The following is a 14,889-nucleotide window of genomic DNA, read 5'->3' on the forward strand; positions in this document are numbered from 1 at the left end:
AGTCCAGGGTTCAATTTTCAGAAATAACAAACAAGGAAATATTTATAAAAACACTGAAATAAAAATTATTTAAAAAAAAATTTAATTATTATTAAATAAATTTTTGTTCTATTTTATAATTTTTTGTAACAATATAAAAACTTAAATATTTTTTAAAATTCTTGATGCATGAGAGACTGGTAAATTTGTACCAATACTCTATTCATCTTTTACTAGTTCAAATAAATGAGTTTGCTATAATTTAAATGTAATCTACATTGTGAAGTCAATTATAATATAATTTATTTATTATAAAATATAATAAATATTATGTTAACATATAAATCTCATTATTCATTATCTACATTGAGTGTCTGTAAAGCTATAAATAATTTTATTATAAATTTAACAATATAGTATATTTACTTTTAAAGCTAGTAACTGGTACAAATGTTACTAAGGTATACAATTTATTAGCACTATCCTCATCTTCATTTCTTTTCCTAGCTAATCGTACTCTAACACGAAATGGAACGCTCCTAAAAATTAATAATTAGCTCAAAATAACAAAAAGTTAATACCTTATTCCCCTAGACCAAATTTGCCGATTTAATTTAACATCAATCCTAACATCTTCAGTACCCATTTGACATTTTGCAAATTTTCTTATTTCTTTAATAGCTCTTGGAGCACGGTATTTCCAACCTCTATGTAAATTTAAATTTAAAAATGTAATAGTTTATAATTTTACACTCCGTGAATCCTTTTATGTAAATTGATTGTATATTCTCTAGTCACAACTTCATTCAAAGCTGATTTACCTTTCTTCGATATTTTTTTTTTGGTCATGTTGAATTTTAAAGGAAAATGTTAAATATCAACTCGGTTTGAATATGTATTTTAAAAAAAATAAAATGAAGATATGATAATTTGACATCGAGAATATATTGTAGAATAAGATATGTTATCATAATCTTTTATATTATATAAGGAATAAAATAGCCATAAAATAACATTTTTTCTGTGCTATGTTGCTGCATATAAATCTTATCTTTAATATTTGTAAATTCAACTTGAATATATATTTATAGTGTTTAACATTTAAAGACAAACCAATAAACTTATAAATAATATATTTCTTAGCAAAATATTAATTTTCATAATTTCGTAATTATGTTTTATATTTAATTCTTTTATTTTAATTTTCTTTGCTAATTTTAGTATTTTCTATTTTGAATTCACTTTAAAAATATCCATATTTTAAAATTAAGTAAAAAATGATCATAATGAATATCATTTTTTATAACTTATTTATAATAAAATATTTTAAATGTCAGTAGATAGCCAGTCAAAAATGATGGGGAATGTTTATATTTTATTTAATAACCATATCCAATTTTAATACTTTTTTCCTCCAACCCCCCCACCCCCCCTTTCTTTTTCAACCCAATTCTAACAAATTAAGATTAAGAATGAATACTATTTTTAAATTTTAATATATTTTAACATTTACTAGAGGCCCATATCAAAATTCTTTGTTAAAATATTATTGATTACCTATATTATTTAAAATTAAAAAAATCCCAAGCTAGGTCAAAGCCCACAATAATTTTTAAAAAATTTCCCTAAATCCGGTTCATGACCATAATAATTTTGGTAGTTCAAAACTAAAATAAAATTTAAAAAAAATGATAATGCATTTTAAAATGTAATCAGAATCTGATATCTTCATGGTCCTTGATTTTTTGATCAGGCTTTTCCCAGGTAAGCAAAAATAATTTTTAGGCCAATGTCTGACCCATATTATATATTTAAAAAATTTCCAATCTTCCAAGACCTTAATAATTTTGAAAATTTTTTCCTCATCCAACCTATAATATTTTTATTTATACAAGCACAGCCCAACCCGTTATAATTTTGAAATTTTTTCCTCAACCTGGTCCAACACATAATAATTTTAAAAAATTAATTCCAAGCCTGACCTATAATAATTTGTAAAAGATTTTCCCAAACCAGGTTCAAACCTATATTAATTTTGAATAATATTTTCCAAGCCAAGGCAAATCCATAATAATTTTGACAAATTTTCAATAAGACCGAAGATAGTTAAATTTCTATAATTAATTTATCATAGCCTGGCTTTTGGCAAAGGGGGTGTATACCTGGAATTACAAATGGCGGGAAATAAGAAATTCCCTTGAATCATAAATAGTGCTGATAACATATGGCGATTAGTGTTGTTAATCGGCTTAGCCGAGTCGGCTCGAACGCAGCTCACCCAAATTTTGGGTCGTTTTTTCGACTCTAACTCAAAGTTTTGGTCGTTTTTTACGACTTCGACCCGAGTTCAAGCCGAAAAAAATGACTTCGACCCAAAATATGGGTCGTTTTTTTCGACTCCGACCCAAGTCCAAGCCGAAAAAAACGACCTCGACCCAAAATATGGGTCGTTTTTTACGACTCCGACTCAAAATTTGGGTTGTATTTTTCGACTCAAACTTGAAATTTGGGTCGTATTTTTCGACTCAAACTTGAAGTTTGGGTCATATTTTTCGACTCAAACTTGAAGTTTGTGTCGTATTTTTCGATTCAAACTTGAAGTTTGGGTCGTATTTTTCGATTCAAACTTGAAGTTTGGGTCGTATTTTTTGACTCATACTTGAAGTTTAGATCGTATTTTTTGACTCAAACTTGAAGTTTAGATCGTATTTTTCGACTCCAACTCAAAGTTTGGGTCGTTTTTCTGACTCAGACTCAAACATCAGGTCGTTTTATTTAATCCGACCCAAAATATGGATCTTTTTTTTATAAAGATGACTTAAAGTTAGGGTTGCTTTTTTTCACCCTTAACCCAATATCTAGATCATTTTTTTTGACCAAAAGTCAAATAACATTTAGTATATATTAATATTATAGGTGGGAAAGTTACTTAAAGCTTCTTTAAATTATAATGCTCTGGATTAACTATTCATCATAGTTATTTTTTAAAATTTTTAAGTGAAGATGCACCATAGAAAAGAGCCATTTGTTATGATGGTTATTTTTGAACTTTTTTAAATGAAATAGATGAAAATATATATTGTAGACATGTTAAATCAAAATTTCAGTGAAGATGTACCATAGATAAGTGACAATTGTCATAATCGCCATTTTTGAACTTTTTTGAGTTTTTTTAAAGCAAATTGCTAAAAATATATATTCTAAACATGTTGAATTAAAAATTCAGTGAGGATGTATCATAGATAGGTGACAATTGTCATAATCGTTATTTTTGAACTTTTTTCAAATTTTTAAAGCAAATAGCTAAAAATATATATTCTAAACATGTTAAATTTAAAATTTGTGAGGATGTATCATAGATAGGTGACAATTGTCATATCGCTATTTTTGAACTTTTTCAAATTTTTTAAAGGAAATAGCTAAAAATATATATTCTAAACATTTTAAATTAAAAATTCAGTGAGGATGTATCATAGACAATTGTCATAATCGTTATTTTTGAACTTTTTCAATTTTTTAAGAAATAGCTAAAAATATATATTCTAAACATGTTAAATTAAAAATTCAGTGAGGATGTATCATATATAGGTGACAATTGTCATAATCCTATTTTGAACTTTTTAAAATTTTTTAAGGAAATAGCTAAAAATATATATTCTAAACATGTTAAATTAAAAATTCAGTGAGGATGTATCATATATAGGTGACAATTGTCATAATCCTATTTTTGAACTTTTTCAAATTTTTTTAAAGGAAATATCTAAAAATATATATTCTAAACATGTTAAATTAAAAATTCAGTGATGATGTATCATAGATAGGTGACAATTGTCATAATCGCTATTTTTGAACTTTTTCAAATTTTTTTAAAGGAAATAGCTAAAATTATATATTTTAAACATGTTAAATTAAAAATTCAGTGATGATGTATCATAGATAGGTGACAATTGTCATAATCGCTATTTTTGAAATTTTACAAATTTTTTTAAAGGAAATATCTAAAAATATATATTCTAAACATGTTAAATTAAAAATTCAGTGATGATGTATCATAGATAGGTGACAATTGTCATAATCGCTATTTTTGAACTTTTTCAAATTTTTTTAAAGGAAATAGCTAAAATTATATATTTTAAACATGTTAAATTAAAAATTCAGTGATGATGTATCATAGATAGGTGACAATTGTCATAATCGCTATTTTTGAATTTTTTCAAATTTTTTTAAAGGAAATAGCTAAAAATATATATTCTAAACATGTTAAATTAAAAATTCAGTGATGATGTATCATAGATAGGTGACAATTGTCATAATCGCTATTTTTGAACTTTTTCAAATTTTTTTAAAGGAAATAGCTAAAATTATATATTTTAAACATGTTAAATTAAAAATTCAGTGATGATGTATCATAGATAGGTGACAATTGTCATAATCGCTATTTTTGAATTTTTTCAAATATTTTTAAAGGAAATAGCTAAAAATATATATTCTAAACATGTTAAATTTAAAATTCAGTGAGGATGTATCATATATAGGTGACAATTGTCATAATCGCTATTTTTGAACTTTTTCAAATTTTTTTAAAGGAAATATCTAAAAATATATATTCTAAACATGTTAAATTAAAAATTCAGTGAAGATATATCATAGATAGGTGACAATTGTCATAATCGCTATTTTTGAACTTTTTTAATTTTTTTTAAAGGAAATATCTGAAAATATATATACTAAACATGTTAAATTAAAAATTCAGTGATGATGTATCATAGATAGGTGACAATTGTCATAATCGCTATTTTTGAACTTTTTCAAATTTTTTTAAAGGAAATAGCTAAAATTATATATTCTAAACATGTTAAATTAAAAATTCAGTGAGGATGTATCATAGATAGGTGACAATTGTCATAATCGTTATTTGTGAACTTTTTTCAATTTTTTAAAGTAAATAGCTAAAAATATATATTCTAAACATATTAAATTAAAAATTCAGTGATGATGTATCATAGATAGGTGACAATTGTCATAATCGCTATTTTTGAATTTTTTCAAATTTTTTTAAAGGAAATAGCTAAAAATATATATTCTAAACATGTTAAATTAAAAATTCAGTGAGGATGTATCATATAGGTGACAATTGTCATAATCGCTATTTTTGAACTTTTTCAAATTTTTTTAAAGGAAATAGCTAAAAATATATATTCTAAACATGTTAAATTAAAAATTTAAGAGGATGTATCATAGATAGGTGACAATTTTCATAATCGCTATTTTTAACATTTTTTAAAGAAAATAGCTAAAAATATATATTCTAAACATGTTAAATTAAAAATTAAGTTAGGATGTATCATAGATAGGTGACAATTTTCATAATCGCTATTTTTAACATTTTTTAAAGAAAATAGCTAAAAATATATATTCTAAACATGTTAAATTAAAAATTAAGTGAGGATGTATCATAGATAGGTGACAATTGTCATAATCGTTATTTTTAAACTTTTTCCAATTTTTTTAAAGCAAATAACTAAAGATATATATCCTAAACATGTTAAATTAAAATATCAGTGAGGATGTATCATAGATAAGGGACAAAAAATGTTATTATATATACGAGTAGTAAGGTACATAATAATTTTTGAGTGATAAAATGAGATGCTAATATATTTCTTGTAATTTTAATTTATAAAAAAATTCTTAAATATGTTATTGTCATAGACTGGGTCAGAAAATCAACTATCACATAAACTCATCTATGTTTTATTCATATTATATTTTTAAGTTTAAGGATATTAAAATATTTCCTCTTTGAAGTTTCTAGTTAGGATAAAATTTACTTGGCACATCTTACAATGATATTTATACCTTGTTTTTTTTTCGAGAATAAATTTTATGCGATATCTCATGAAGGAAATTACATATCATTGTACAGAGAAATAACTTTGTATAAATTATCTGCACCAATATCTTTTATATCAATCTCTATCGATGACATTTTAAATTATATTGGAAACTAGATTGTGTAGATTTCTAAATATTAATTTAAAGGATTAAGATTTTAGAATTAATTATAAATATATCTTAATAATTTTTATATGCATTTAATATTTAAAATCTCTCGTTTTAAGCCTATTTAGCAAGAAAAATATTGACTAATCCTGAAATTACGATAATAGATATCTATACCTTTATATAATCTATGAGAAAAATTGCTCTCATAATATTCTTCTTAATAAAATAGTGAATAATTAACGCCTGAAAAAAAGTATAGCGCTTTATAACATGGTTCAAAGTTAATCCCAGTATCAATTTTAATGTGTAATTTTTCTCAAGTGTTCAAAATTCTAAATCTTAATATCAAAAACTATTTTAGTTATCAATTTAAAGTCAAATAATATTAAAACACTAATATTCTACAGTATTCATAAAAAACAACAGCCTGAAACAAGAATAGTAAGCTCAAAACATCTTAAATATTTGATACATTTATAGTTTAAATATTTTTATTTAAATTATATATATTTATTAATGTACAAAAAATTTAATTTAACAATATATATAGATATAAAAATTATGTATAAAATTTATTATTCATGATATTGATATCCCATGAATTTAAACATAAACACTGTTTAAGTGTTTCGGAGGCCATGCGATTTCTTTTCTTTGTTACGGTGTCCACCCCTCTTGAGAAGACACGCTCGCTCTCAACGGATGTACTTTGCTGCGACAAAAAATCTTTAGCCATCATGCAAAGGTACGGAAAACGCTCAGAATTACAGCTCCACCAATCCAACACTGTAGTCGTTGCTGAGACTACTGGATCAGCTAGGTATTCGGCGATCTCGTTCACCATTGGAACTAACGAGGCTTTCCTAAAAATATAAAATAAATTATTAAAATTAAATATATCAACTTTGAGAAAATTTAAAATAGTTATAGAATATTAAATATATACCTTCTCAGACTATTTAAGATAGTTATTGACATCATTTCACAATTATCGTCTTTTTCTGATATTTCTGGAATAACATTCTTTGTTCATCCATAAAGGTATGAATGTTTTCTTGATACGTGGATCAAGAAAACTACACACATATATTTCGAAATTGTCCATAATATTGATATATTTTTGGCATTTAGCCAACATAGATCTAGACGATTCTACTATAACATTATTATTACTGGTTTCAATACTTGTTACCAGTAATATTTGAATCGTATCTAAATATAGTGCATACATCCCTATTGTAGATGTATTCGTGCTTATCTCGCACGTTATTTTATAAAAAGGATATAAAAAATCCTCTATATCTTTTAACATTCTACTCTCATCTGTATTAATGTAAAAATTTTCATTGATACATCTTTTCCCCATTTTAACAATAGTTTCTAAATTCTATAAATCAAACAGTAAAAAAATTAAATATTAATATTAATACCTTATTAATTTTACTAAGCATGAGATACTTTGAATTCCACCTAGTTGACACATCTAATGGAATTTTGCAATTACAAATATCAACAAAATCCTGCATCAAGGAAGGACTTTTATGAATTTTTTTCACCAACATCTCAACTTTTTCTAAATCTGTTGAGATTGTTGGCAGTCCTTCTTGTACAATCAAATTAATAATGTGGGCAAGACATCTAATTGTGTTAAAATTTTGGTTATATGTCTCACGAATTAAAGGAATTATGAGCTTTCCCGCCGAAAGCATGTTCGATCCATTATCATGGGTAATGGATGATATTTTATCTATTATTTTGTACTCTGTCATTATTGATAATAATAATTCTTTAATATCTTCACCCGTGTGAGGGTGGGCAAATTCCGTAATTGATAATAAGGCATTAGTTATATTCCATTTATCATTTATATAATGGACCGTTATGGCGCAATAACTTATTAAATTATTGCTGGTCCATATGTCTGTTGTTATTGCCATCTTATTTTTATAATTATGGAAGGAATTCATAATATTTGTTTTAGCCTCGTTATATATATTGTTTAAATATTTCATAGCAGTTTGCCTGCACCAAACTTTGGAGGTTTTGTTTAAATATGTAAAGATGTCTTTAAAATTTTTACTATCATACGTTCTAAATGAAATATTTTCATTGATGATATATTTGAGTATTAATTTATTTAAATGAAAATTATCGTCTGTTGTAAGTTTTCTTGCCCCTATAATAGAATCAGGCAAAGGTGGCGAATCATTGATTACTTCAGGATGTTTGGTTAGAAGATGTTTGCGCAAATTGGCTAAAATAAATTATATATATTATTAAATAAATTATATATATTATATATGTCGTATTTGGGATATGGAATCATGTGAGATTCGGAATCCCAACGTTGGGATTCAAGATCTTGAATCCCCACGTTTTATTCGGGATCTTTTTGTTTAAATATTTTTATAAAAATATTTAAAAAATATTCCGAATCCCCATGAATAAAAAATAAAATAATATAATTACTTTTTCTTCTCTTTTTTACGGCTGGCACCACATAATTAAAAGGCCAAAATAAGGGATTTAAAAAGGGAATTTAAAAAAAAGTAAATAGTATAAAATTAAGGCATATAATGAATGAAAAGGGATGAGGTTAAGACATTTTTGTTATAGAAAATATTAAAAAATATATTTATAAAAAATCCGAATTATTGCAACAATTATTCAATGCAATATGGCATTTCATTGAACATTTAAGCAGGGATCCAAACATTTATAACGGTTCAGTATATAAAAAATTATAATGGTTTATTTTTCTGGATGTAATATTGAGTTAGCCGTTCTAAAATATCAAATATGAATAAGGAAAAATACTATGTATCTTTAGGTTGAGACAAATAAGGTCAGACTCATTTAGAGATTGTTAAAACTTAATTATTTATAACAACGAACAAATTTTAAGTTGAGATTATCAAAATGTTTTTTTTTAAAAAAAGCTAAGGACCAATATATATTTTTATTTAGTTTTTATATTTTTTTTTTACATATTTTTATATAGTTTTAATATTTTAGTGTTTTATCATATTTTTTTAAATTATAACAATATCAATATTATCAAAATAAAATTTTAAAAAATAAAACAAATAACAATGGCAATATTTAGAAGTTGTGGAAGCAGGAAAATTTATTTCCTTTTTTGAGAAAATATTAGAGAGTAAAATTTTGTCAGCCCAGGCAAATTCGGTTTCTAGTGAAAGGCTATTTTTCTGTAGCCAATCGCCTATTAGAGGAAAGGCGTACACAATTGAAATAAAAAAAATAGACATTCTTCTTTTTCTAAGTAAAAATTTGGATTTATAATATGTATTTATTTTTTGTTATTATGGATTATGGAATTAAAGAAATAAATAAAATAAATTCAATAAAGTGAAAAAATTATAGCATTAAAGTTTTGAAATATTTAAAAACACCGTGAATTTTCGGGCGTGAAACAAAATATTGCCTTCGAGTATTTAATGATTTAAAGCATAAAAGTAATACAATATTAATTATCTCTAAAAAATAAAATTTTCTGGTGAAAATATAATTTAATTGTTTTTTTTTAAAAAAGATTCCGAATCCCCTTAAATATTTTTTTAAAAAAAATATATTTTTGTTATAAATATCTGAACCAGGAGGTTCCAGCAACACAAATTTCTGTAGAAAGGGCTTTTTGTGTTATCGTCACTACGAACAAAAAGGAATCTATTTATACTTGAAAATATATAGCTTATATGTTCAAATAAATATTTAAAAATGAGTTATTTTGAATCTTATATATTTTTTTTATATATAATTCATAAATGCTTATAATAAAAATAAATTAAAAGATGGTGTTGCTTCAATAAAAAAAAATTTCTAACCGTAATGAACCTTTATAATTAGCTGAACCGAACGGAACCTTTATATAAATTCCTTCTCAAGCACCGTAACCAAAACGTAACTATTATAATTTTTTATATACTGAACCGTAACCAAACTGAACCGTTATAAATAACGGTTCGGGTCCCTGCTTAAATGTTGCAATAATTCGGATTTTTTGTAAATATATTTTTTAAAACAAAAAAGCCTTAACCTCATCCCTTTTCATTCATTATATTTCTTAATTTTATACTATTTACTTTTTTTAAAAATTCTCTTATTAAATCCCTTATTTTGGTTTTTTAATTATATGGTGCCAGCCGCAAAAAAGAGCATGGGGATTCGGAATATTTTTTAAATATTTTTTTTTAAAATATTTAAAAAAAAAGATCCCGAATAAAACGTGGGGATTCAAGATCTTGAATCCCCACGTTGGGATTCCGAATCCCACATGATTCCCCAATACGACATATATATTATTAAATAAATCAAAAGAAACTATATTCTAAACCCTGCCTCCTTTCGATTATTCAAACATTTGAATGTTGATGCATAATGCACTAACTAATAAAAATTTTAATACTGATATATTGCCTATCATTAATGTTAAGCCCGATTTGATCGATTTTTAAAAAGACCTGAATAATATTATGTAATCATGGAGATTTTATAGATGACAGATAGGTTTTTATTTTACCAAATCTCGAGGCTTACTTATTATTTTGCTAAAATCCTAATTTGGCCATTTTTAAGAAATCGAAAGGGGTCGGCCGAAAAGTGATTGATTTGACAATGACCCTACAAAGAAGTATTAAATAATACTAAGAATTAATACCTATTTTGTTGTTAATAAGCTAAGTTACAATCAGAAATTAATAAATAAAATATATCAGAGGGCTAGATCGTATTTTAATTTTTTTATATATACCACCGGGCTGGGCCTAAAATTATTTATAAAAAAATATCCGAACAGGGCCGGCCATATATATCAAATTAAATATTTAAAATCGCTTTTATTAGCTAAAAATCTATTATAAATATAATATATTTTAAAAAAATCCGGGCCGGGCTAGCCGTATATTGTAAATTAAATATTTGTAATACCTATTATTAGCTATAAAAATCTATTATAAATAGAACTGTATTTATATTGATATAAAATTTATAAAAATATTATTTAAAAATATCCTAAATAAAAAAATATATGTATATTATTTTAAAAATAAAATAAATTAACCAATCACAAAAGAACAATAATATATCAAAAAAAAATAACATAAAAAACATTTAAAAAAATAACAAAAAAATTCAATATAAAAAGAAGTCCGAGTCAAAAAAACGACCCAAACTCTGGGTCGGGGTCGCGACGTTTGAACAACATAATAATGAGCCCCTCCAAAAAAATAGTAACCTAACTTAATATTCTAAATAATTAATATTAAGTATAAATTATTACCTTTTTTGAAAAATATAGCCAGGTTTATATATTGAATATATTTTCTATATTTTAATTAGGTTTAAAATAATAAAAAATTAGAGTAAAAAATAAAAAGATAGGTAAATTTAGCACTTAAATAAGATAAAATAGGCCATTATGAAGTAATAATTAAATCTTTATAAGCAAATATCGCAAAATTGACAGAGCTGTACCGTAGTGTTGTTAAAACGCCGCGAGTCGCGACCCCGACCCAAAGCTCGGGTCGTTTTATTCGACTCCGACTCAATGTTTGGGTCGTTTTTTCGACTCCGACCCAAGTCAAGCCGAAAAAAACGACCCCAAAATATGGGTCGTTTTTTACGACTCCGACTAAAAATTTGGGTCGTTTTTTTCGACTTCGACCCAAAATATGGGTCGTTTTTTACGACTCAAACTTGAAGTTTGGGTCATATTTTTCGACTCAAACTTGAAGTTTGGGTCGTATTTTTCGACTCAAACTTGAAGTTTGGGTCGTATTTTTCGACTCCAACTCAAAGTTTGGGTCGTTTTTCTGACTCAGACTCAAACATCGGGTGGTTTTATTCAATCCGACCCAAAATATGGATCTTTTTTTTTAAAGTCGACTTAAAGTTAGGGTTGCTTTTTTTCACCCTTAACCCAATATCTAGATCATTTTTTTTGACCAAAAGTCAAATAACATTTAGTATATATTAATATTATAGGCGGGAAAGTTACTTAAAGCTTCTTTAAATTATAATACTCTGGATTAACTATTCATCATAGTTATTTTTTTAAATTTTTAAGTGAAAATGCACCATAGAAAAGAGCCATTTGTTATGATGGTTATTTTTGAACTTTTTTAAATGAAATAGATAAAAATATATATTGTAGACATGTTAAATCAAAATTTCAGTGAAGATGTACCATAGATAAGTGACAATTGTCATAATCGCCATTTTTGAGCCTTTTTGAGTTTTTTTAAAGGAAATAGCTAAAAATATATATTCTAAACATGTTAAATTAAAAATTCAGTGAGGATGTATCATAGATAGGTGACAATTGTCATAATCGCTATTTTTGAACTTTTTCAAATTTTTTTAAAGGAAATAGCTAAAAATATATATTCTAAACATGTTAAATTAAAAATTCAGTGAGGATGTATCATAGGTAGGTGACAATTGTCATAATCGTTATTTTTGAACTTTTTTCAATTTTTTTAAAGGAAATAGCTAAAAATATATATTCTAAACATGTTAAATTAAAAATTCAGTGAGGATGTATCATAGATAGGTGACAATTGTCATAAACGCTATTTTTGAACTTTTTCAAATTTTTTTAAAGGAAATAGCTAAAAATATATATTCTAAACATGTTAAATTAAAAATTCAGTGAGGATGTATCATAGGTAGGTGACAATTGTCATAATCGTTATTTTTGAACTTTTTTCAATTTTTTTAAAGGAAATATCTAAAAATATATATTCTAAACATGTTAAATTAAAAATTCAGTGAGGAAGTATCATATATAGGTGACAATTGTCATAATCGCTATTTTTGAACTTTTTCAAATTTTTTTAAAGGAAATATCTAAAAATATATATTCTAAACATGTTAAATTAAAAATTCAGTGATGATGTATCATAGATAGGTGACAATTGTCATAATCGCTATTTTTGAACTTTTTCAAATTTTTTTAAAGGAAATAGCTAAAATTATATATTCTAAACATGTTAAATTAAAAATTCAGTGAGGATGTATCATAGATAGGTGACAATTGTCATAATCGTTATTTTTGAACTTTTTCAATTTTTTTAAAGGAAATAGCTAAAAATATATATTCTAAACATGTTAAATTAAAAATTCAGTGAGGATGTATCATAGATAGGTGACAATTGTCATAATCGCTATTTTTGAACTTTTTCAAATTTTTTTAAAGGAAATAGCTAAAATTATATATTCTAAACATGTTGAATTAAAAATTCAGTGAGGATGTATCATATATAGGTGACAATTGTCATAATCGCTATTTTTGAACTTTTTCAAATTTTTTTAAAGGAAATAGCTAAAAATATATATTCTAAACATGTTGAATTAAAAATTTAAGAGGATGTATCATAGATAGGTGACAATTTTCATAATCGCTATTTTTATCATTTTTTAAAGAAAATAGCTAAAAATATATATTCTAAACATGTTAAATTAAAAATTCAGTGAGGATGTATCATAGATAGGTGACAATTGTCATAATCGTTATTTTTAAACTTTTTCCAATTTTTTTAAAGCAAATAGCTAAAGATATATATCCTAAACATGTTAAATTAAAATATCAGTGAGGATGTATCATAGATAAGGGACAAAAAATGTTATTATATATACGAGTAGTAAGGTACATAATAATTTTTAAGTGATAAAATGAGATGCTAATATATTTCTTGTAATTTTAATTTATAAAAAAATTCTTAAATATGTTATTGTCATAGACTGGGTCAGAAAATCAACTATCACATAAACTCATCTCTGTTTTATTCATATTATATTAAGTTTGAGGATATTAAAATATTTCCTCTTTGAAGTTTCTAGTTAGGATAAAATTTACTTGGCACATCTTACAATGATATTTATACCTTGTTTTTTTTTCGAGAATAAATTTTATGCGATATTTCATGAAGGAAATTACATATCATTGTACAGAGAAATAACTTTGTATATATTATCTGCACCAATATCTTTTATATCAATCTCTATCGATGACATTTTAAATTATATTGGAAAACTAGATTGTGTAGATTTATAATTATTAATTTAAAGGATTAAGATTTTAGAATTAATTATAAATATATCTTAATAATTTTTATATGCATTTAATATTTAAAATCTCTCGTTATAAGCCTATTTAGCAAGAAAAATATTGACTAATCCTGAAATTACGATAATAGATATCTATACCTTTATATAATCTATGAGAAAAATTGCTCTCATAATATTCTTTTTAATAAAATAGTGAATAATTAACGCCTGAAAAAAAGTATAGCGCTTTATAACATGGTTCAAAGTTAATCCCAGTATCAATTTTAATGTGTAAAACATTTAAGAAATGATTTAAATTGGAGAACTTTTATTAATAAAATTTATGTTAATAATATTAAATTATAATTTTAAAAACAAAAAATGAATAAAATAAAAAAATTTAGATTTATACCCCTAAAAATAATAAAAAAAAATTTGGAAAGTTAAAAAAAATGATTATTAATCATATCCCTATCCCTAACAATGAAGAAAAGAAAAAATCTCAACAAATTTGCCGTCTAGCTGGCACCACTAAAAGTAAAATAAAATATCTTTTATAATTTTAGAATTTAAATAGTCACTTCACTTCCATATGGAATTTTTAAACTAATAAAACTAAATAAGTATTTGCGATTCCGGATGCATTTTTCAATTAAAATATGAATTTTTTTAAATATAATTTAATAATTTAGGCGAGCTATATTTTTCATAAATGTAGTGTTAAGTCGAGTTTTTTTAAGTCGTACTGTAATTCTGAGCGTTTTCCGTACCTTTGCATGATGGCTAAAGATTTTTTGTCGCAGCAAAGTACATCCGTTGAGAGCGAGCGTGTCTTCT

The 14,889-nt window shown here is 24.7% G+C and overlaps 1 protein-coding gene across 1 annotated transcript; it reads right to left on the reverse strand.

Moving 5' to 3' along the window:
• Positions 1-209: 209 nt before the first annotated feature.
• LOC135923734 (large ribosomal subunit protein eL31-like) lies at positions 210-871 on the reverse strand. Its single transcript, XM_065458647.1, has 4 exons — positions 731-871; positions 561-686; positions 406-518; positions 210-361 (listed from the first exon to the last, which is right to left on the reverse strand). Exons 1-4 carry the CDS (start codon positions 826-828, stop codon positions 330-332), a joined length of 369 nt encoding a protein of 122 aa, XP_065314719.1. The 5' UTR covers positions 829-871; the 3' UTR covers positions 210-329.
• Between the last annotated feature and the right edge of the window lie 14,018 nt (positions 872-14,889).

The sequence above is a fragment of the Gordionus sp. m RMFG-2023 genome, chromosome 2 (assembly GCF_954871325.1).
Source record: "Gordionus sp. m RMFG-2023 chromosome 2, tfGorSpeb1-WG-v2, whole genome shotgun sequence".
NCBI lineage: Eukaryota > Metazoa > Nematomorpha > Gordioida > Chordodea > Parachordodidae > Gordionus > Gordionus sp. m RMFG-2023.